This window comes from Arachis duranensis, chromosome 6, assembly GCF_000817695.3.
Source record: "Arachis duranensis cultivar V14167 chromosome 6, aradu.V14167.gnm2.J7QH, whole genome shotgun sequence".
NCBI classification, from domain to species: domain Eukaryota; kingdom Viridiplantae; phylum Streptophyta; class Magnoliopsida; order Fabales; family Fabaceae; genus Arachis; species Arachis duranensis.
This window is the reverse complement of record NC_029777.3, coordinates 106,223,707-106,246,042: the sequence shown is the minus strand read 5'-3', so window position 1 is coordinate 106,246,042 and position 22,336 is coordinate 106,223,707. Positions and strand designations below refer to the sequence as shown.

The window sequence follows — 22,336 nt, the reverse complement described above, 5'->3', positions numbered from 1 at the left end:
TAGTTCAATTATTGATAATAAAAATAATTTTTTAAAAATAAAGAATTCTAATTTTATAAAATAAATTATAATTTATTTATATTTATATTTTTAAAATTGAGGGTCACTGCAAGTTTTCTTATCGCTAATTCAAAAGCGAAAACACTTATCATAACAAAGTTTATGTGACAACTGTGATTCATGTAAGTCCATCTACTTGTACATTTGTCTATTTTTGTTTTCTGCTCAAGTGAAGTCTTATTCATTGCAGATATTTCTTGTTTGCAATTTTATGTGATCTTCTCACTTCGTTATGAGCACGGATAAGTTATATCACCTATTTTGTAATCTTTAGATAAAGTTTTAATATGCATTTATCCTATACTCGGTTCCAAGTCCAAACACTGAAACACTAAATATCAGCAAGCGGCTAAATTTGGAATATGAAATTAATGTTAGCTGTGATTTTGAACCGTCTGCACTCTGCATAATAAAATCAGAGCATACAAAGACCTTATCAGATGGAAAAAAAATCTAGCAACTAGCTAGGTAAAGCAACAAAGTTAATGAGATCTTAGTATGGCCTTTGTTTTAAGATTTTATCAACTTTAGTTAGACGTAATTTATTCTAATGTCTGCTATAAAATATTTCTTAAGACTAATTAGTTTCAGAAAAATCATTCGTATATTTTAATAAGATTAAATTCTCATATGAAAGATTAGATGACATAAAAAAAAAGAAAAGAAGACAAATATACACATAAAAAATCACATGAAAGATAGAATTATACATAAATCATTTAATGAGTCAAACATACACATAAATTATATGCTCTGTTGATCACATCTATTATTCCGTCAATAGACCTCTATATCTGTTAATAGATGTGCATGTGTTACGTTTTCTTCCTAACTTGTGTACAATGTGTCCACCACTAGAAATTCGTCTCACCAAAATACAGACAAAATACACATCTCTATGATGTGTGTGTAGTGACTATATATCCTTTATAAACTTGTATCTCACAAAACAAATGTATGTGCCATCGCGTCTTATATTTGTAGTGAACATGGACAACAAACACACACTACCTAGTGATTCTGTCTAGCATCTTTTGGTGATCACTAGTCACCACCATCTGCTCATCATATTAGTTCGTAGGAATCTAATAGACTCTTTTTAGTTTCTACCACCCTCCACAATGGAACAAAAATAAACATGAATTTCATAAGGAAAAAAGTGCAGGAAACAGCAAAAATTATATTATTTTGAAATGAGCATCTGAACAATGATATGGACTTTTTAATAAAATGCAGTATGTTTACTAGTGATACACCTTTCACTGCTTCAGGCATTTTATCTGAAAAACTGGTACAAAAAGTTTTGCCTCACCATTAATTAAGCTGCATAAGAATACTCTGGTAGGAAGCTTCTTTGTCTTACAAGCTCATGAAGGTCATGGACAATCTTAAACACAGCATCAGGCCTTGCTAGCCTTAATGCATTTTGTGACATTACTTTTAGCTCGATGGCTTTTGGACCGAACCATTCTGCAACAATTTTAGCTATCTGCTTTGGTGATTTAGAAAACTTCCCACAACCATTTTCTACTACAAAGGGGACATTGCCAGCTTCCTGTAATGAAAGGAGTTTCTGTAAGTAACCATATTTCATCTTTCAAATTTCGTGTTCTGAGTATGAGGTGGCTGTCTTAACTGTAAAGTGTTACACTGATTATATATATAACCGTAAAAATTTAATTACCCGCAATCTTAAGAATTGCTCTCTCTACTTTCAAAACAAATGTCACTTTGACCAAATTGATACTTTGGAAAATTTATGTATCTGGATGCAATGTCTAAATAAATTTATTTTTCAGTGTACCAATTTGGTAACAACATTTCTTTTGCAACGGAGAAAGAATGTGTGATAATTGGTCCAGTGACATGAAACTCTACTCCCTCAAACCTCCCCCATTGATACTACGCAAACTAGAATAACTTAGACAGGCACCACTCCTAAAGTCTAACTTTGAGAAAGATTCTATCTACTCACATCAACTTTGCTACCACATTGTGGTTCATTCCACTTGTTTGTAACAAATGCAGTATCCCAGTAAAGTATAAAAGCTCAGCCCCACACAATTTTCTTCCAACAACAGAATTATATCAATTGGATCCTTTTTCATTAGAAATTATTCACAAAACAAAAATAAAATAAAATAACAGGCAGAACCATGATACCTGCCCAGCAATGTAATCGTTCAAAATAATTGGGAGGCCTCGGATCATGGCCTCAGCAATTGTCCCTGGGCCTGCCTACAGAATCGAGGGATAAAAGACTATTAATTGCTGCCACAGTGAGTTAAGGAAGAAACTAGCCATGACTATGAGAACGAACCTTTGTAATGATGCAATCACAAGCTCCCATGCATTCCTCCATTTTGGTGACAAATCCCTTGACCTAAGTATGGATAAAATAAAATAATTGAGGGGTTCGGTGCATAAACATGGGATTATAAATTTATAATTGCTATTTTCATATTCATCCACTTATTGATGTCTGTAACCCCTTGAAAGATTACAAGTAAAATATTCCTTTCCCATACCAAAAGAAAAAATAACACTAAATGCATTTAACCACAGGTAAACTCAAGTGACCAAGTCTTTATATATTAGAAATGCTCATTACACAAGGAATAGATGGATGCAATCAATAACTTCTGCTCCAAGTAACTCATAAATCTTATGTGCCTTAAGCAAATTTTATGTAGTCTTAACTAGATTTTTTTTGGGTGATCAACCAATTTTCAACTAATTTCTGCATTCAATAGCATACACCATGAGTATTTTTTCTCTCTCAACTTCACTCCAAAATTTCAAACATGGGATTTCATAGTGAGAAATCTGATCCTAAAAGTTTAAGCATATGGTGAAACAAACATAACAAAAGATAGAAAGAGTGCAAAACAAGGCTTTGGAAAGATTTAATTACTACCTGCACAGGAATCTTCCAATTAATTGCATTTAGTTTGTTAGCAAGCTTCTTATTGCGACCACAAATCACAAGAATCTGACCAATGGAAGACCCATTATTTTCATCATACAATGAATTTCCAAGTGCCCGAGCAGTAGCCTCAATTGGACCCATACCTTCACCTCCTCCCATCAATAATACAGCAGGAAGATCGACATCCATGCCTAATTCTCTCCTTAGTACATCCTATAGCATAAATTGAATAGCTTTCCGTTAACTTATACAATAAAACTTTACACTTCTATAAATAACTCATTGAATCGAAGTCATGAATGGAACATATAGTGTCAAACAGTAAGGTCGCACTGAAGGAAAAAATAACGGAACTGCATCGACCCACATTTATACCATTTAGGTAGGTGAATAAATGCTAGCAATTCATCAATTAGTTTCAAGTAATTAATATCATTTGCAGTTGTTGAGCTTTTCCATATATACCGACAAGGGAGGCAAATTAAGTAAAAGTAAATGCTGAAAATAGGGCTAACAGATCCAACCTTTACATTACACAATTGAACACTGTTAACATAGCAATGGCAAAAAGTTACATTAATACTTTCTCCATCCAAGAATAACACTGATAAATATGGTACCTCACAAAGTTAATGTATCTAGACATAAATTCGAATGGTGTTATCTTTTATAATCTCAAAATATTTTTATTTACTTTTCATGGTTTGTTTATTGTAGATTTTAGTATCAGATAGTAGGGTTTTCTTCTTCTTCTCTTCTTTTTTTTTTTTTTTAATGAAGGGGCTTGGGGATGGGAAACTTGGATCAACAGTTGAAATGTCTCCATGTATCTCAAGATCGCAGATTCAAACCGTAGAATCAGTCACTAGTGCTTTAAGTTAGGCTGCCTACATTACACCCTTTGGGTGCGGCCCTCTTCCAAGCCTTGCTTGATGTGGTATGCCTTACACTGGGCTGACCTTTCTTAAGGGGCTTCAGTTGGAAGTATGAGTTAATAATTATATTTTGGGGAGTTGTTTCACCTCAACTTTTATTCAGAATCCTTTTATTGCTAAAATCAGTAGTCATTCCAGTTGAAGTATAGTCCTTTTAGATCAATTTTCTTTGTTCAATGTATTATTCATTCACATCTCAATATATCACCTATTGAACATCTTCCACCTTTAACCCTCCACACAAAAAACAATACATTTGGCCAAACAAGATGTCCAATTCAGGGCAATGCATGATGAACACAACATACCTTTGGACGAACAGGCTTAACAAAGGAAGGTCGGACAGGTAGACCATAAATCTTTATTTGGGATGGCTGAAGTCCAGCTTTCTGTGCCCGTTTTGCAACATCTGTTGTTGGACAATAGCATCTAGTTACAAGCTTATGAAACCTAAAAAATACAAGATAGAAGTCAAAACAAGATTATCAATAAAGTAAATATAAAATCCATAATAGAAGAGAAGCTGAACTAACCATGTAGGATGGCATGTGCTTAAATCAGTAACAACTGTTGTAAAAACAATCTTCTCCAAAAGCCCCTTTGCCCTCAAAATACGAAGTGGAACATGCTGCATCAGTGGATGCACACTGATTATTATATCTGGCTTATATTTCATTAGCCCTTTAGCAACCTCACTGTAAAAGAAAGATGGGATATTCAACTCTGACACGCAAAATATAATTTATATGTCTGAGAAGAGCTACATGGGCTCAAGAATATAGCTTCAGTTCAAAAACAATTTCATCATCTGCAACATCGGTTTGATACTTTGATACTACCATGATGCACCAAACATTTGAAACTGTAATCCAAAAATTGTTCCAGTGTATCATGCACTATTTTGAAGTACACAAATTCGAATAGAAATATTGCCAAGTAACCATGTCATCATCTCTAGATTATAGCCAACTATCTACATTTATAAACAAATATATACACTCTGAATATGAGCAAAACAAATAACTCCAGCCATTTGGAATGAAATCTGTGAAAAAATATAAAGTTCTTGGATATAACTTATTGCAGTTCTTTAATGATCCAAAGACAACCTCAGTTTGAAAGATGAGCAAAACCTATAACCAATCTACAATGAAATGTGAGTATGCTTCCTTCTTTTTCTCTTGGTCTCATTGGAGTAATTTGGCAAGTAATAGGAGTAGGAATTGTAAAGTAAACACACAGGAATCTCACCGAGCTATGAATGTTGAAGTTGCTGCAAAATTAGACTGATGCACAACACGTGGGGCAGTTCCATAGTAGGTCATCTTCCATAATGGCCCGTGTTTCACCAAAAAGCTATAGCTCCTTGGGAGTTGATTGAACGGCCAAGGAGTGTGATCGGTCCATAAATCAGTAACAAACACCTGTGTCATGAAATCCACATTGAGAACACAACCAGGGGAAGGAGAAGAAAGAACAGAAACTAAAAAGAACACATGTAATCTCACACCCAACAATCAGATTACTAAACTTTCCATCAATCCATCCCACAAAAGAAAATGCAAACGAAAAATATGAACACTCATTTTATACTCCAAATAAAGTTTACATCAATTAGTTCCTCAGTTATGAATGTGATAAAAAGTGTTTGACAGTTTGTTCATCAAGAAAAGAGATGGTGACATCGGTTTATTTCCTTTCTTAAAATTATGCCCTGATACCAATCCATTTGCTCAATCAAAGTGACCCTACTGTAGTACAAAGTGGAATCATTTTGATGCCAAATCAGAAGCTCCATCAACATTCTAATTTCTCATTATTAAGGAAGAACAATGTTGATGTCATTTTCCGTAATTTAAAGTAAAGGTATCTCAACACTGACTTCCTTTTGAACAGCCAAAGTGAAGTCAAAGCATGTATTTGGTTTGTATTTTTTAATGAAAACAGAAAGATAAGCATTCCAATGAACACTTTACAAAAGGTAGATGATTCTTCCTTTGAAGGAAGGCCTGTTAGCATTGTAAACTAAACCTCACTAAAAATGTGTGTTTTCTCTTAAGACAGAGAGAAGAACAATTCTAAGGAGATGGAGGATAATGATCCTTCATAGAGGAGCAAGAAAACCATCAAAAGAAGAGGTATCTATAAACCATAGCTTTCCAATCTCTCAAATATGTCTGAGAGGGGAAGTCTCTAATCAAGCTTTACACCAAATAGATGCCAAATATATAATCCTATACCATAAAGCATGCTTGTCAAAGTAGGGGAAAATATAAAAGTAACCTTGTAATCGTCCTAAAATTATTCATACATACAAAGTAACCAGTAAAAAGTTACAAAACTAGAATAAAGTTAGTTAACAGTAAAGTGAGAAAAAAGAATGATCAAAGTAGAATAGTTCTAGCCACCAATTAACCTGCTTACTGAAGCATCTTCATTTCTTCTTCTAATTAGACAAAGTAACTAAGTGCAAGGTGAAAGTGTTACGCACATGTCCATCAAAATTAGTTACAGATATCTAATCATGCACTGTTACATCGATAAGAGTGTTTGACTCAATCAATCACCATTAAATTCAAGAAGTAAGTAACCTGGTAATGATCGCCAAATTCTTCATAGAAAGCAGCTTTGATAGCTTCAGCAGAAGCCCTATGTCCACCACCAGTGTCACTCATGAGAATCAACACCTTCTTGGGACCCACACCTTCTCCGCCATTAAACTGCAACCCTTCACCTTCCACAACACCGTTGCCACCATCTTCCCTGACTCCATTCCCATTCCCATCGTCACCACTCCCAACACGCCCTCCATTCCCATCACCACTTCCATTGCCATTGGGGTCTCGGAAGGAACCAATCCTCAACGAAGCGAAGCCAATCGGAACCCTATCGCAGTAGAACGTAACCGCACGGTTGAAGTCGTTGACGAAGGTAGCGAAGGCGAAAGCCCTGACCTTCAAAACGGTGCGCTTTGGCGCACGTGCGTTGAAGTGGAGGAAGGAAGAAGAGGAGAAAGTGTCTGGTCCAGGGAGAGTGGAATTGAAGGTGAAGCGATAGATTTGGGTTCCTAGATCGAAGAGAGAACGTTGTTCGTGGTTAACACTAGCCGGATTATGCATGATAAATAGTAAAAGTGTGAGTGAATGTTTCTATTTTAGGATAATGTTACAGATTGAGAGGGGGAGGATTAATACTTAATAGGTTGCAGAGGGAAAACTGTTACTCTTTGTTGGAGAAAGACAGGAAGAGAGAGTGGGGGTTTTGTTGGTTCGTGCCATTTTCTCCACTTCACTATTTCCTTCTTATTGGCTCCTCCAAGTGGGTTGCTAATGCTACCATGTGAATGTGATGTATATTTTGAATCCTCGTTGAAATGGAAACATTCTCTCATTTTTCTCATTAATAATTACTCTTTTTCCATTATAAATTTCTCTCTTTTTAAATATTTTTGGACTTTTTGAGATAATGTGATAGAGATTGAATATTGGTATTCAGTATTATATTTATTTGTTTAGAGATTGATATTAAAACTTTAATTTTTGTTGTCAAAATTTGTATTTTAATATTTTTAAAAAATTGAGATACATAAACTAAAATTTTTGACAATAAGAACTGAAATTTTAATAATATTATATAACTAAAATACTCACATTTTAATTAATTAATTCTAACTTTATTTTTTGTACAAATTAAATTAGGACTTTATTTTTAATAATTTTTCACTCCTTTATCTTCTCATTTCTTTGTTGAAGATATAAATTTTTAATTCTAAATTCAAAATCTTAAACATTAAGTTTAAATTCTGTATCTTAAATTATAAATTTTGAATCTTAAATTTTAAATTTAAATAATTTTATATTTAAATATTTTATGTAAAAATATTTTTTTATTTATCAATTATATTTGAATATAACAATATAAAAATACTTTTTGTTTATTTATCATGTGAAAATATTTTTTTAAAGAAAACAGATTTTTTAAAAAAATATATAAATTATAACTTCTCGAAAAATAAAATTTTATTTTTTTAGTATTTTTGTTTTTACTATTAAAAATTTGATAAACACAAATTTTTTTTATCAACTTAATGACACTCAAACAAATCCTAAATCCAAGTCATTAATATAAAATACAATAAATCAAGAACTAAGATTTATTTAATTAATAAGTAGTGTGTCACTCTTACTTAATAAAGAGTGTTTAAAAATGAACCTTAATTTTGATACGTTATTCTAAATAATTTTATGTATTTGCATGAATTTTATTAAATAACATATTTAAAAACTAATTACTTTTGATGAAGTGACAATATACAATTGAATTTCTTTTGTATTCGTATTTTGTGTTAATAAATTAATGTTAAAGAAATAGTGTATTTGAAAATTGCAAGTTAAGACGTGAAATTAATTTAATAATATTCTCCCTCTATTTGCTATTTATACTTCTTTTCCAAACAACCCAAATCAATAACTCCTAATAATTGTCTGAAAAGTTTTGATTTATAAAATTACAGCAGCCGAGTCATGTGAAGTGAATGCCAAGCAAATACACAACTCGACTCATCACAGAACTGAGCAAAATCACAAAAAAAGAGTAATATTATACTTATACATCCAAATTTTTTTATGAGTTAAGTCTAACCAAATTAAATAATAAGACTTTGAGTAATACTATTTATTACTGAATTTTGTTAATGTTAGATTAATTTAATTAGACTTGATTAACAAAAACACTTGGATAGTTGGATGCGTAGCATTATTCCGAAAAAATTGTGTGATGAATTGTTTGTCGATTTAGAATGTAAACATAAAACTTTCTTATTCTCTACAGCTAAATTTTCATTTTTGTATACCAGTAGTAGTTTGAACTTTTTACCAGTATTTAGATCTTATTGTCATAAATTAACTATTTGATTTGAGGTTGTCTCTTTTAAGAGTTCAGTTTTATTCACATACTATATTATCCTCATTTAATTATATTATGAATCACAATATTTTTCACTTTTAGTATATATTTTTTAATACTCTTTTCTTTATCAATCCAATTGCAAAAGATTTAAAATATAAGAGATCAAATTTAATATGAAAACATAAAAGGCTGAATTGAGAGGGAAAAAGAAAAAAGAAACTGGGAAGACAAAATTAAGAGAAAAAAGTAAAAAATGAAAATAAAAATATCAGGAGCATTTTTATGAGTGATTTTGTTTCAGTTACAAGATTCAAAAGTAACTTAAATTTTGTTGGTATTCTTAATTAGTCATCTAGATTGTACATGGAGGATAGCAAGAATCCATTTCATCTAAACATTGACACTTTTGAGGAAATGAGAGCAATGGCAACTATTGCAAGTTTGGTGGCAATAATATCCAACATCCATACAGTTGCATGTGAGAGGCATTGACTCTATGCAAAAACAATGATCACAACACATAAAAGATTTAGATTTGACAAAGTGATCGCCGCCTCCATTTGAATGCAGCACCTTCTTGAAGGAGACCGGAATTGGATCAAAGCAAGCATCAACAATGACAATGATTCCTAAGTAATAGAATAATCACAACTACTTTCATTACCATCTTGTATTTCAACTCCATCTCTCTAGTTTCTTTTTCCTATCTAATTTGTAAGCTAACTAATATTTTTTAAATTTTCATGTCTGGACATGAGAAGGCATTCAAATACATAGGTCTAATTTATGAGCAATTTTGAAGAAGTGGAACTAACTGAGATTGGCTTGGTTGAGATTTGAGAGTGCACACCAAATAGCATGTGAGTAGGTAGCACATTATTCCACAATATCTACACAACTCCATTGCAAAATGTATCTTGCATCTTCAATTTAGCTGTTAAGCAAATCCATCAGTCAAAAGGAATTATACAAAATAGTACCTTAAAAGTATCCATCATGGCCTTTCAATAACATGAAATGTTATTTACACACATATTTATATATGAAAATGTATTCTACATACATTATATATGTTACCTTTTAATGGTTATGGAAATGGAAGATAGTTGGCATTGGTGGGAAGAACAGTAATGTAGAGAGTAGAAAGAGAAAAAAGAGAAGAATAAGTGATTTTTCCAGTTTACTGATAAAAAAGTGAATCTAATTGACAGCTTGGTAGCCAAGATAGACAACTATTCGAATGCTTAAAATTTTATCAAAGAAAGAGGTGCTAGGGACTACAGATGAGGAAACAATTTCAGCAACAAGAGTAGTCAATGCACTAAGTTCTCTTCCAAATGATTGGGAGAACTCTGTTTGGGAAAGAAGCATGCGATTGTGAACAAGGCACACAATGTTAGAATTCATTTTCATGCACAACTTGTAGGATAATATATCATGTAAACAATATTCATAAGAAGATGCATACTCTGCCCTTAAGTTCTTGTTTTCTTGTTATCAAACTGAAATATATAAGCACAACACTAGCATGAAAATGATATGCTATCATCATCACCACAAAAGAGAAATACATATGTGCCAAACATAAAAAGACAATTATCTAAACCATATTTAAGATTACATGAATGAATTTTACTTTCTCAAAAATTAGAACCATTTTCCCTAGAAGAAAGAATGGCCTTACCACATTGAAATGCAAGATGTATTGGATCTCCAACGAAGGGAAGTGATAACATAGCACCATGGGCACAACTTTTAAGCTTGGAGTAGTAACTAATATCACAAATTCGTCTCATTTTGTTGTATTCCACGCTCAACAAGTTGCAACATAAGGTTATCAGCCTCAACCAACTTTCCATCAGACATTAGCTTCTTGCTCACTTTCTGACATAACTTCAAATCAGGAACCAAATTACGGCTGAACATTCTAGAAGCCACTCGATTTGCTGATAGAGGAAGCCCTTTAGTCAGATAGCTTTCAATGAGCACATGGCATGTATTAGCATCAAGGTTTGATGCTGTTCTCAAAACCTTTCCCAGAAGTTTCTCAGCTTCCTCGGGTTTCCCAAAAGCACAAAGTTTCTCAATTACTTGATTGTATAATGTTCTTAATGGCTTCCTAACAAGCATTTTTTCCAATAGTTTCAACATATCATTCACTTGCTCCCATTTACAATAATGGTGGATGACTGTCCTATATGTTACCGGAGTAGGATCCAAACCTTTGCCCAGCATCTTCATTATTAACTCAGCAGCCTCGTCCAATCTACCTTTCCTCCCCAATGCATCAAACAATGTTGTAAATGTGACAACATCAGGATGTTTGTTGATTAAGTACATGTCTTCTAGCACTGATAGAGCAGCTTCCAAGTCACCAATCTGACAAAAACCGTGAATTACAGTAGTAAAGTTTACGACATTGATGGCACAACCCTTATTCAGGCATTCTTCTAAAAATCTTTTAGCTTCAACTACTTCCTGATTTTGACACAGGGACTGTATTAGCAGGTTAATTTCAACTGGAGTTGGAAAAAATCCCTTTCCAACCATTTGCCTAACCAAATCACAAGCCGCGGACAAGTTTCCTTCCCTACGAAAACCATGCATCACAACACTGTAACTTATGGCATTTGGCGTCCACCAATGCTCCTCACTTACATTCAGCATCTCCCTTGCCTCTAACGATTTCCCATTGTGGCACAGGCCATTTAACAAAGCTGTGTATGAAACGGTATTTGGCTTGCACCCATGTTTGTACATCTGCTGCAGCATCTTTTTCGCTTCATCTATCTTCCCCATGCGACAAAATCCATCAATAATAGCAGTATATGTCACAACATCAGGAATACAGCCCTTCGAGTACATCTCGTTCACTAAACTCTTCGTCTCATCTATTTTGCCCTTCTTACAAAAGGAGTTAACTACTGCACTATACCCAACCTTATCAATGTGGAAGCCCTTATCTTCTGCTTCTCTTAAGTAAGCCAAAGCATCATCTGCATGTCCATGCTTGGATAGCGTGTGAATAAGTGTATCATATGTAATCTGATCTGGAATTAATTTACTATTCACCACCATTTTCTCCATCAACAGCTTCACTTCTTCAATTCTTTTCTCCTTGCAGAGAAAAGCCATCACAGTATAATAACTAACCTTGTCAGGGGGACATCCCTTGGATGGCATTTCCATAATAAGCTCCAATGCATCTTCAACCCGATTCAGATCACAGTAACCCTTGATCAAGCAATTATGAGTGACAACATTGGGTTTGATTCCAACCAGTTCCATTCGATTCAAGAATCTCAGTGCCTTCTCCAATTTGCTGCCCTTAACTAAAACATAGATAGCAGTGTTACATATAGATAAATTAGGTTCAACTCCAGCTTTCTGCATCACGGTCAAAACTTGCATGGCATGCCTCAACATGCCTGCTCGACTATAAGACACCATCACATAGCCAAAAGCTTCAGGAGAACATTTTATTCCACGGCGCATCATAAGCTTAAGAATCCGCTTAGCACCCTGGCACAATTTAGTCTTGCTAAGCACATCTAACAATGTATAGTAGACAATAGCATTGTGTTTGTAGCGCCACTGCCGATCAGCCCAATAGAAGAAATTCAAAGCAATCCGTTCATCTTCTTGAGAGCGTAAGACAGCACAAACATGTGGGGGCTTCAATCTTCTCAATAAGTACCTCAAATATCCTTCAAGTCTAGGGTTCCAAGCTGACCTATATGTAATCAACCTACAAACTTCCTTAACCAATGGATGCCTGAATTCATGTTCATCAATTTCAACTCTACCAATACTCTCTCCATATGCATGATTGTCGTTGCCATTAGAGGAGCTCATAAACTCAAGACTCTCATCATCACCATTACTAGAACCTTTTCCATCACCATCACCATCTTCTTCCTCTTCATCATCACTCAGTGTATCAAGACTACCAAAATTGAAGTTCTGACCTTTACTCGCATCATCATCGGCAGTAACACGCAATTCCCCTGGAAACCTAGAACTATGATTTTCACGTTTACCCTGACCTTGAGCCCCAAAACCAGAAACAGAACTTTTTGCAGGCAATGATGAAGAGCACAGATTCAGATCAACACAACATAAAGAGCAATCATAGAAATAGCTCAAGAATCTATATTGTAAACCCTTTCGCAATGGATTAAAGCTCAGTGCCATAAGGTGCAGGAAGGTAATGCTTTTCACAGCATGAAGAATACAAAAGGAACTTTGATTCAATTATGAAGAAGTGCAAGTACCTGCATTTTTTAATTGAAAAGGATTGGTTGGTGCGATTCTCAATTAATGGAAGCTTTGGATGAAATAGAGGGAGGAATCAGAGATGGAATATGAGCCTGCGACTGTGGTGTTGTCTTTCTGTGCTGGGCTCACCGCTCATGATGACACCTAAACAACATCGTTGATTGCTGGGATTTTGAAGTACATCCCTCTAAAATCAGCTGCAAATTAAAAAAAAAAAACTACTCTAAGAAGAGACTCATAAGCAACATAAACAGTAGGGTGACTATGCCCCAACTTAACCAATCCATCAGCACAAGTATTTGACGTGAATGCAAGTTAAAGACCGACCTTTTTTCATCAACTTCTGAATGGCAGCAACAAGGAGCACGGATGAATGAGAATCACTAGCACCGTTGTGACAGAAGTCCAAAGCGGTTTCTGGATCGACTTCAAGCTGAACCTTGTTAAACCCACGATTTAATTTAATTTGAAATGAATTGAAAATGAAGTATTATTATACAAATTTGTTATGTAAAATAAGAATTAATTTGATTTAAAATTGAGAATAATTTGATTTTATATCTTTATTATTTATTTACCATACAATTTTTTATCACCATTAATAACCATATACTACTGAGCCACTGGATTTTTGGTTCAATCGGTGGGTTATGGGTTGAATCAATCTTATTTAAATAAAAATATAAAACAGTTGAAATCTTAAAATTAAAATTTGAAATGCATGTCTTAACTAACATTTGAACAATAGTCACTTAGTCGGTACTACTATAATATATCTTAATTTAACACAATAATAACAATATATAAACTATGTCTAATGAGTAATTTCAAAATCTAGGTATCTATCTTCATATAATGTTTTTGGGATGATGGTGTCTCTGATGAAGCCATCTTAAAATCCCATAAAAGAAAAGAATTCAATCAACTAAGTAACTAATAGTAAAACAAACCAGCATCTCCTATTCTGGTATTTAGCTTTAATGACTCTAGATAAGAGTTTCTCACTATTTTCAGCAACAAAGAGACCAGTTGAGCTTAGCTAAAGACCAAGTTTTACGGTTGGAAGATCATAGGCGGGCATTTGAGCTCCGCACCTGATGGTTCTCTTGGATTAGGGCCTCTAACTTCACCCTAGACGACTGAACTCCTGGACTTCATTCTACTGCTGTAGGCTCTCGTAAGTCAATATCAAGATCTCTTCCTAACGGCCTAATAAAAAGTCTTAATCTCAGGCCGTAATGCTCATACCATATCATACAAAGGTGGAAACCCGTTAGTGAGCTGCTTCGGTCTATCCCTTCACCAACTGGCGGAAGCTCGTTTTGATTGGCAGAAATATCAACATGATAAAATAGCGGAACGACTGTCGCTACTCCTAGTAGGAGAAGGACAAAGAACAGAGGAAAGAGACATAGTATAGACGAAAGATGGAGAGAAAGAGTATAATCCATTTTAAACCCCTCGCCAGAACGGAGGTCGGAAAAAGGCATAAACTGTCCGTAGAACTTATAAAAAAGAGATGGTTGTGGGGCGAAGTAGTCTTGTGTACTCATATAAAATAGCGTGAGAGAAAGAGATCTATAGTCGGTCTCTTTCAAAGCAAAGAACAAAGGACCTTCGAGGATGAAGGAGAAACGTTCCTGCCTATCGGAAGTGATCATAGAATCATATGTGGCACCGGATCCACCGTTGGCACTAGAGAGTTTCCCGAAGAACTGAATTCTGATAATAGTATACAAACAAGAACACCTAGCTCAGCTTCTCCTATGGCTATTTGGATAAAGAAAGACGGATAATGCAAAGATCATCTATAAAAAAAATTCATAAGAGAAGAAAGTGGTTAACCTATTGGGAACTTAGGCTCTAGAGGATAAAAGTTTCTCTTTATAAGAATACCTTAGCAGTCCAAGGGCTATTCCTGATCTTTCCTTTGAACTAAATTCTTATTTATAATAACTTACCTCTGAACTTCACTGTCGTAGCGGCAGCGTACTGAGCTGAAGAAGGGTCGACCTTCTCGCTCGAATGAACTCGTTTGGTTCTGTTTTGCTTATAGAATCGGGATCAGAGAAACAACAATCAACAATCAACAAAATTCATAATCAGTGAAAGCAATTCAACAATTAACAAAGCCACTGCATATTCAACAATTAAACCATATTCATAATCAGCAAAACCCCTGCACATTCATATTCATAAACCAATTTAGAAATCAATTCAACATTTCAATTCAACCACTGCCACATTTATTTCTAATCCGCTCATAAACCAATCAACAATAAAATTCACAGCACTAACATCAATGAATCAACCTGAAAAAAACTTTAAAAAAAATTAAATGCTCACCTGATGTTGCAGAGGCAGAAGATGGACGAGGAGCAGCAGTTCAGGCAGCAACAACCACGGAAGAGAGGAGAGGGGGGGGGATGGGTGCTGTGATGGCGGAAGACGACGACACGCTGCAGGGCTGCAGGAAGCACAGCTCGAGCACTCACCGGCGGAGGCGCGGCGAGACGCGAGCGGCCGAGCAAACAGCACAGACGGAAGAGGGAGGCGAGACGCGACTCGTGACCACACGATGCGGAGTATCCGGCGAGAGGCACGACGACGGCGGCGGTGAAACGAGTTGAGCTGCCAGCGCTGTGCCTGGGTGGTGTGCCGTTGTCAAAAGTATTGGGTGGGGTGAGTTCAGAACTAGCCTAGGGTGTTTTGTTTTCTTTAAACGTCAAGCGACATCGTTTTGGGAGTTTTAATTAAAAAATTTTCAAACCGGTCTGGATTTTTCAAACCAGCCGGTTCACCAGTTCTTGCAAAATTCGACTGAGTCAAACCGATTCTCACCGGATTTGTTCCTTACCCGATCTAATGTCCAGACTGGACTGGCCTAGAGGCTGGGTTGCTGTTTTTTCGATCTGACTGCCCAGGTCAGTTCAATTTTTTAAAATATGCTAATAATCATCGTCGAACCACTCAATCTTGGGGCCGGCCAGCATAGTCACCTGTCGGTCAGTCAAGGTCAACTAATCCATCGCGGATTAAAGTTTCATTTAAAGGTTTACCACTAGTCAATAGGTTGTTACATGCACAAAGCGAAATTCGAACCTTTGACATTTACTTAAAGAGTAAATAGACAAATTTATACATGAAAAATGGATAAATTTATACTTTTGTCCATGCCAAATTCTTTCTTAAGTACTATTATCTATATACTCCTTATTTAAATGAACTAGTGACCTAACCATTAAACCAATTCAAATTGATTTATGTAAAATTAATTTAACCTGTAAATGCTAATTAATACCTGCTAAAGAACTTGCCATATTTGCAAATTGCAAGTGAATTCTCCCTGTTCTATACTTGTGCTCTCAACACTATTTTTGTTGTTGAAATAGTATTTTATATAGAAGAATGTTAGAAAGGACTGACAGAATTTTTTATTTTTGACCAACAGTTATCCAACTTTATTTCAACATATTGGCTAAAAATATGTTGTTTGATTACAAAACTAAAGGAATTAAAATGCTGGCCAAAAACCTTTTTTTTTTGTTTAAAATTTCATTACTACATAAGTACATATAGTATCCAAAGTCTTACATAATGCATTGTCTAATATGAGGTCAACTCTTAGATCCAATTATTTTCAGTGATTTTGATTTGATTTCTACAAAATGACCCAGTAAAAAAATAATGCTGGATTCAACTCATCCCAACCCCACCACGTACACCTCTACATCTCTATTCGGGTAAAATCAAGTTTCAGATTATGGTGCTTGCAAAACAGGACTTGAGTCGATTTTATTGCTGTTGCTGTTGCTGCTCATATATCTGCATATAAGCTTCTGAAAGTGCAACCAAATGAGGAAGTGTTTCTGAGACGTGCAAATCCTGCATCTCGTACCTATTTTATATTTAAAAAAAAAAAGAAAAGAAATAAAATTAAGATATTAATTCCTATTATTGAAACAGAAATTCAGATTGATGAATTTGAGTTCTAAAGGATAAATAGACTGATTAATGTTGTCTCTAGCCAAGAAACCAAACTTACCATAGTTCTTCTGATTTGCGTTGAACAAATACCCTATAGAAACCTTCACCAGGTTTGCCATCATGGACGACATTGGCGATTAAATCATATTTAGATCGCAATTTCTCATTTTCTTTCGGCGTTGGCAAGGGAATGTAGTCCTTCAACTCCAGGTTCTTAACAGGAAAGTTGACTGAAACGAGAATTCTTATTATGAACTTGGAATAAGCATGCTGGCATCAACTAGAACAAAATTACAGTAAGTAAATTCTTACCTAAAGTGGGATTTTTCTCCACAAAAAAATTGTTCTTAGTAAATCGACGCATGTGAATAATGATATATTTAGGCAATTTGGTAACCCGATACCGCATTCTTGCTATGTGAGGACGAACCACCTCTGTAACAGTCTCCCCATCAAACTTCTTTAGAATGTTAAAGAGAGGAACCTATATAGCAAACTTTGTTAGCACGAGAGACAGAGTGCTTGAGAACCCGGTCAGTGAAAACAGGAGAACATAAGTTACATAACATAAACTGTAGCTGTATTACAGCATAAGCAAAATCATTTTTAAGTAAATATCATAAACTGCTGCTTTCATTTACTTTTTTTGAAGGGAAAAATTTTTCTGGTCTCCCTTGAATGGTGTAGTGAAATTCTTCGTTACCCCCCTTCTTTGTCCAGGTTATGTTGACCTCGAAGGTTATTGTTATTATATCTACAGGAGTGTTTAGTGTTATATATATACACACAGGAGATGTAAATGTTTGCTTTAGAAGGAAGGTTAAATTTCGCCAAACCTCAGGGGAGATGAGTGTAATTTGCACCTTGTTTTCAGAAAAAAATGTTAATAAGCAACAAGCTACAAGGTTTCACACTATCCTTCTAACACCTTCTAACAGTGTAACCACAATATTTCTTTCCCCATTCTTGTGTGTCTCCCAGCAAGAGTTATGATTCAAACTACAACCACCTAAATGAAAATTATTTTCATGACAATATTTCAATGCACAAAGCAAAGTAAGAGAGTTAAGTGAAGCAGTACCTGGGGTATTATATTTTTCTCCATCACATCTTTGAAAAGTGGAGGCGGTGGCAAATCCAATCCTAGCATTAGAAATGGCATCTTGGAAGTTTCTTTGACGAATGCATCTCTCTCTGTAGCACCATCTGAATTTTTCTCATTCTTGTTTAGGTCCTCACCGTTTTCTTTCTTATCGGTGATCCCTTTGTTAGGAATCTCTTTTACAACCTCAAGTTCGCCCTATTTAAAAATGAAATGCCACTTCAGTAGATATTTTTTTTTTGTTTAAAAAAAAAAAACATTTTTTCTTAAATATATTTGAACTTAGGTAGATAGTTGCAGCTAGCAGCAACATTCAACCGAAAGATAAGAAAATAAGAGCAATAAGAAAGTACCTGAAAGCAATCGTAAATTATGCTGGTATTCTTCTTCGAAGATTTAAGATCTGCATGTAGCGTATTAAGAAGCCACGACATGAACTCAACTGGGTCAGATTGAGCTCCTATCCGAAACCGTTTCTTACTGGCTTTCATCACTGCCTGCAGAAACTCATGCGGGCTGACCTGTTGGCACGGATAAATACAGAGATAAGCATTAAATTATAAAAGTCACATGTAGGTAATGAGTATGTCTAAAACAAACCTGTCCTTTAAAGTTTCGTGAATGCCAGATCTTTCTCGTCAGTTCGCCAAATCGATGAACAAGTGGGGATTTGCAGTGTTGATAGTTCTCAGGTATAAGGAAAAAATTCCGCAAGGGGGTAACTCTCATTAAGGACTGGATTGTTACATTCACAAAATCAGTCTCCTTAATATTATTGAGTCCCACCTGAAATCATTTCATAATGGATTAGATAAATCCAATGAACAATGCAAATTTTATTGTTATAATATATAAGCAATACAAGGTATACCATTCCAGGAAGGTAACTAGAACCATCAAGTGCCCTAGACCACTGCTTATTTTTGTCAAGTTGCTCAACATCCTTTGGAGTAAACCTGCAGGCAGAGAACCATATAAATGCACTTAGATGAGTTCTAGTATTTAATCTTAACTAGAATTTGTAATCACTAGATGAAGAAAGATTGGTATCATAGAGAATAATCACTAAAAATTTAGTTTTAATACAATTCTTAATATTAGATAATTGGGGTTTAATCTTTTACAGGAACTATGAGCATCACAGAACTATCATGTTACAAACAGGATGGCACGTCCACAGGCAGAAGAACCTAAGTACATGGTAAAGTTCATTAAGCAAAAAACTATGAAGTGTATACAATAAATAGAGAGTCCATAAAGACACAAATAGAAAGACCTAATAAATAACAACATGCATCTGATATTGGAATTTTTCATAGCATCAGTTTTGACCTTCAGAATGGGAAACAAAAAACCTCCTCTTCCTTTTTTATTTTTTTCCCCGGCAGGCAATAGCCATTAGCCAATGACATCATAAATAAAAATCTGTTCTCAAATAACTGTCCTGGTTATGTGATATCTCGTTTTAAATTTCCGTTGTTTCTGCTTACAGCGACGCTTATCCACTATATAGAAATCGTGTGTGATTAACGGTCTTTCGATTTTAATTCCTTTCACGGGCTCCTAGTTATACTATTATCCTTCTCCATATGTATATATATTTCTCTATGTAATATGTAATTAAATGTCGTAATGCCTCACCACCTCTGATTTACGACTTAAGCGTAAAATTTGGTATGGTAGGGTGTTAAATTATGGTTTCAAGAGTTCCAAAATAAAACATATTAGACTAACCTTGGATTAAGGACATTACGAATGTCATCCAATGAAGGATCATTAATTTCATATCCATCGGGTAGACAGTAGACTTTCTCAGTTCGGAGATTGATATAAACATGATGTCCTGCTTCAAGGCTGTGTGTATAGGCATGAGAACTTTTACCCCTGCCTTGGTAATACTTCCCACAAACTAAGCACGCATACACATTCAAATTCGACAGAGAGACAGAACAGAACTTCTCAAAGTCAAAATCCAAAACCTGCACAACATCATCATAGTTCAGAATCTCAGATATGATATGCATACAAAAGAATGACTGCCTATACAAAAGAACAGGATAAGCTGAATACCTGTCTATTAACAGTATCAAGGTAAGGACAGTCCTTCCGAACCTCAATTTGTCGACTGCGTCTTCCACCATATAATGGTTCGCTGGAATCATCGTCATCACTATCACTATCACCCAGCTCTTCATATCCATTCCCATTTTTCTGGGACCCGTCATTCCTCCTCTCATTAGTAGAAAGCCTTCCCTTTCTATCATAATATTCCTCCTCATCAATGTCGGCATAATTATTGGCCAACCCAGAAAGAGGGTTTGCAATGGAAGCAGCAGCAGAAGGAGTAGAAGACTCCTCATCCTTTCTCTGCCTTTTAGCCTCTGCATCAAGCTCTTCCTCCCCTAACCTCTTGTTAGTTTCCCTTTCCCGGTTTGAAGCCATGTTATGTTCACTTCACCAATCCCCCTACCTGAGAAAAATAAATATATCTTTACTAAAACGGGAGAAAATGTAAGGCCTGTGCTATCTAATGTAATGATTTTAGCATAATTCTACATCGACAATTTCTATTCTATGTGAAAATTTGTGTTATTGCATTCGAAAAATTCCAAATATTTCAGCACAACGCAAGACTTTTAACAGCGGATGTGTGTGAGTGAATACCTGATCAATATGATTAGGGTTTAGGGGAGCTAGGAGCTTCACCGTAGATTTGGAAAGTACCAGCTTCAGAACGGTCGATAGATCGACGGTGGCAACACGGAAGAGAAGCTTCTGGAGGCGCGACTATGACGACGAACGGCGGAGGGCGGAGGGCGGAGGGAGGTTATGTGTTAAAAACTGTCAGTGTCAATGGGTTAGATACGAAATGACGAGAAACATTTTGAATATGGGTTGTCGGTTTTAAATGGGCTAAAGGCCCAAAATAAAAACAAGTTTTTTGGTCTCCTAACAAATAAATCTTACACCTCCTGCCCAAAAAAAACTCCTACGAAATTGAATACCAAAAAATAGTGAATGAAAATTATGATAAAGGCCCTTACTAAAAAAATATATATTAAAAACCAGTGACACACTTTTAAATATAGCTCCAATCTGCAAATGATTAGTCATTAAATACAGTTTCAATCTGCAAAAAATTAGTCTTTAGCCTGTCGGGTTAGGAGAAACTGTAGAAAACCAAAAAAATTATGTAAAAACAAATTTGATTTAGCTTATTATTCACTTAAACAAGTATCGAAAATTTAAATATCATCACGTGCATGCAGTAATTCATTAATTCATTAATTCACCAAAACAGTATGAAAAGGCTTAATTCCACCACGAGTGAAGTTATTTGCCTGGTTTGTGCTGATAGGAAGAGTGAATACCAAAGAAAGATTGTTTAGGCTATGTATTATTAGTAATGGTGATAACAGGTGTGTTTTGTGTAAAAAAGATGTCGAACATATCTATCACTTGTTTTTTGGTTGTGAGTTTACCTGGCAGGTGTGGTGTGACTGGCTATCTGACTTTGGGAGGTTGTGGTCTATTCCGGAGTCACTGAAATAACATTTTGAAAGTTGGACAGGAGTTGTTAACAGGAAAGAGAAGTAGAACAAGTGGCTTATATGTTTCTTTGCAGTTATTTAGAATGTGTGGTTAGAAAGGTACGGGCGGATATTTAATAACAAAGAATCCGGAATAGAAGAGGTGTTTCACAGATCCTTGACCAATTACAAAGAATGGTGTAATTTAGATCTCTTTTGTTGTTGATGGCGATGTCGGAGATAACACTAGAGATTGTTTCAGGCTTTTATTCTTTGCTTGTTGTTGTTTGAGTCTCTGGTCGAGACTTTGTCACTTCACTTTATTGTGTTGAACTCTTTTATTAAAAAAGATGACAAACAAATCTTTAGATTGAATTATATGAAAAACATTGTATCAATTCTCAGCAGCCACTACACCCACTAACTACTAATAGAAAGTAAAAACTATTAGCATATTTTTATTCTCTCTTAATTTTAATTTATTTTCAACAAGAACAAATTAAATAAATTTATGGATAAATAACAACTTACTGTTTATAAATTTTTAAAATTTAGATCTTCTAAAATTAAATTTTATTTGAGAGAAAAAAATAAATTTTTTTATTTT

General features: G+C 34.9%; 3 protein-coding genes across 12 annotated transcripts; all 3 read right to left on the bottom strand.

The window, feature by feature from the left end:
• Positions 1 to 1,220: 1,220 nt before the first annotated feature.
• On the bottom strand, positions 1,221 to 7,251 carry LOC107495613 (probable monogalactosyldiacylglycerol synthase, chloroplastic). The gene is made up of 8 exons (XM_016116778.3): positions 6,516 to 7,251; positions 5,176 to 5,348; positions 4,458 to 4,619; positions 4,233 to 4,374; positions 2,978 to 3,202; positions 2,381 to 2,443; positions 2,224 to 2,298; positions 1,221 to 1,615 (listed from the first exon to the last, which is right to left on the bottom strand). The coding sequence occupies exons 1-8, from the start codon at positions 7,041 to 7,043 to the stop codon at positions 1,379 to 1,381; spliced, it is 1,605 nt and encodes a 534-aa protein (XP_015972264.2). The 5' UTR covers positions 7,044 to 7,251; the 3' UTR covers positions 1,221 to 1,378.
• Positions 7,252 to 9,371: 2,120 nt separating this feature from the next.
• LOC107495595 (pentatricopeptide repeat-containing protein At1g09900) lies at positions 9,372 to 15,534 on the bottom strand. Of its 10 annotated transcripts, none has more exons than XR_008010691.1 (5): positions 15,457 to 15,534; positions 15,072 to 15,159; positions 13,438 to 13,549; positions 10,517 to 13,307; positions 9,372 to 9,766 (listed from the first exon to the last, which is right to left on the bottom strand). XR_008010691.1 is itself a non-coding variant. In XM_052263403.1 (2 exons), the coding sequence occupies exon 2, from the start codon at positions 13,024 to 13,026 to the stop codon at positions 10,612 to 10,614; it is 2,415 nt and encodes an 804-aa protein (XP_052119363.1). In that variant the 5' UTR covers positions 13,027 to 13,307; positions 13,438 to 15,444; the 3' UTR covers positions 9,782 to 10,611. The 10 variants fall into 10 exon arrangements, 1 of the variants encoding a protein (XP_052119363.1); XR_008010693.1 differs by having other exon boundaries at positions 15,072 to 15,151; positions 15,457 to 15,528; XR_008010699.1 differs by lacking the exon at positions 13,438 to 13,549.
• A 1,087-nt stretch (positions 15,535 to 16,621) lies between these two features.
• On the bottom strand, positions 16,622 to 21,043 carry LOC107495610 (uncharacterized). The gene is made up of 10 exons (XM_016116776.3): positions 20,864 to 21,043; positions 20,270 to 20,669; positions 19,934 to 20,178; positions 19,071 to 19,155; positions 18,800 to 18,985; positions 18,553 to 18,720; positions 18,179 to 18,397; positions 17,410 to 17,581; positions 17,156 to 17,327; positions 16,622 to 17,008 (listed from the first exon to the last, which is right to left on the bottom strand). The coding sequence occupies exons 2-10, from the start codon at positions 20,639 to 20,641 to the stop codon at positions 16,906 to 16,908; spliced, it is 1,722 nt and encodes a 573-aa protein (XP_015972262.1). The 5' UTR covers positions 20,642 to 20,669; positions 20,864 to 21,043; the 3' UTR covers positions 16,622 to 16,905.
• Positions 21,044 to 22,336: the final 1,293 nt, after the last annotated feature.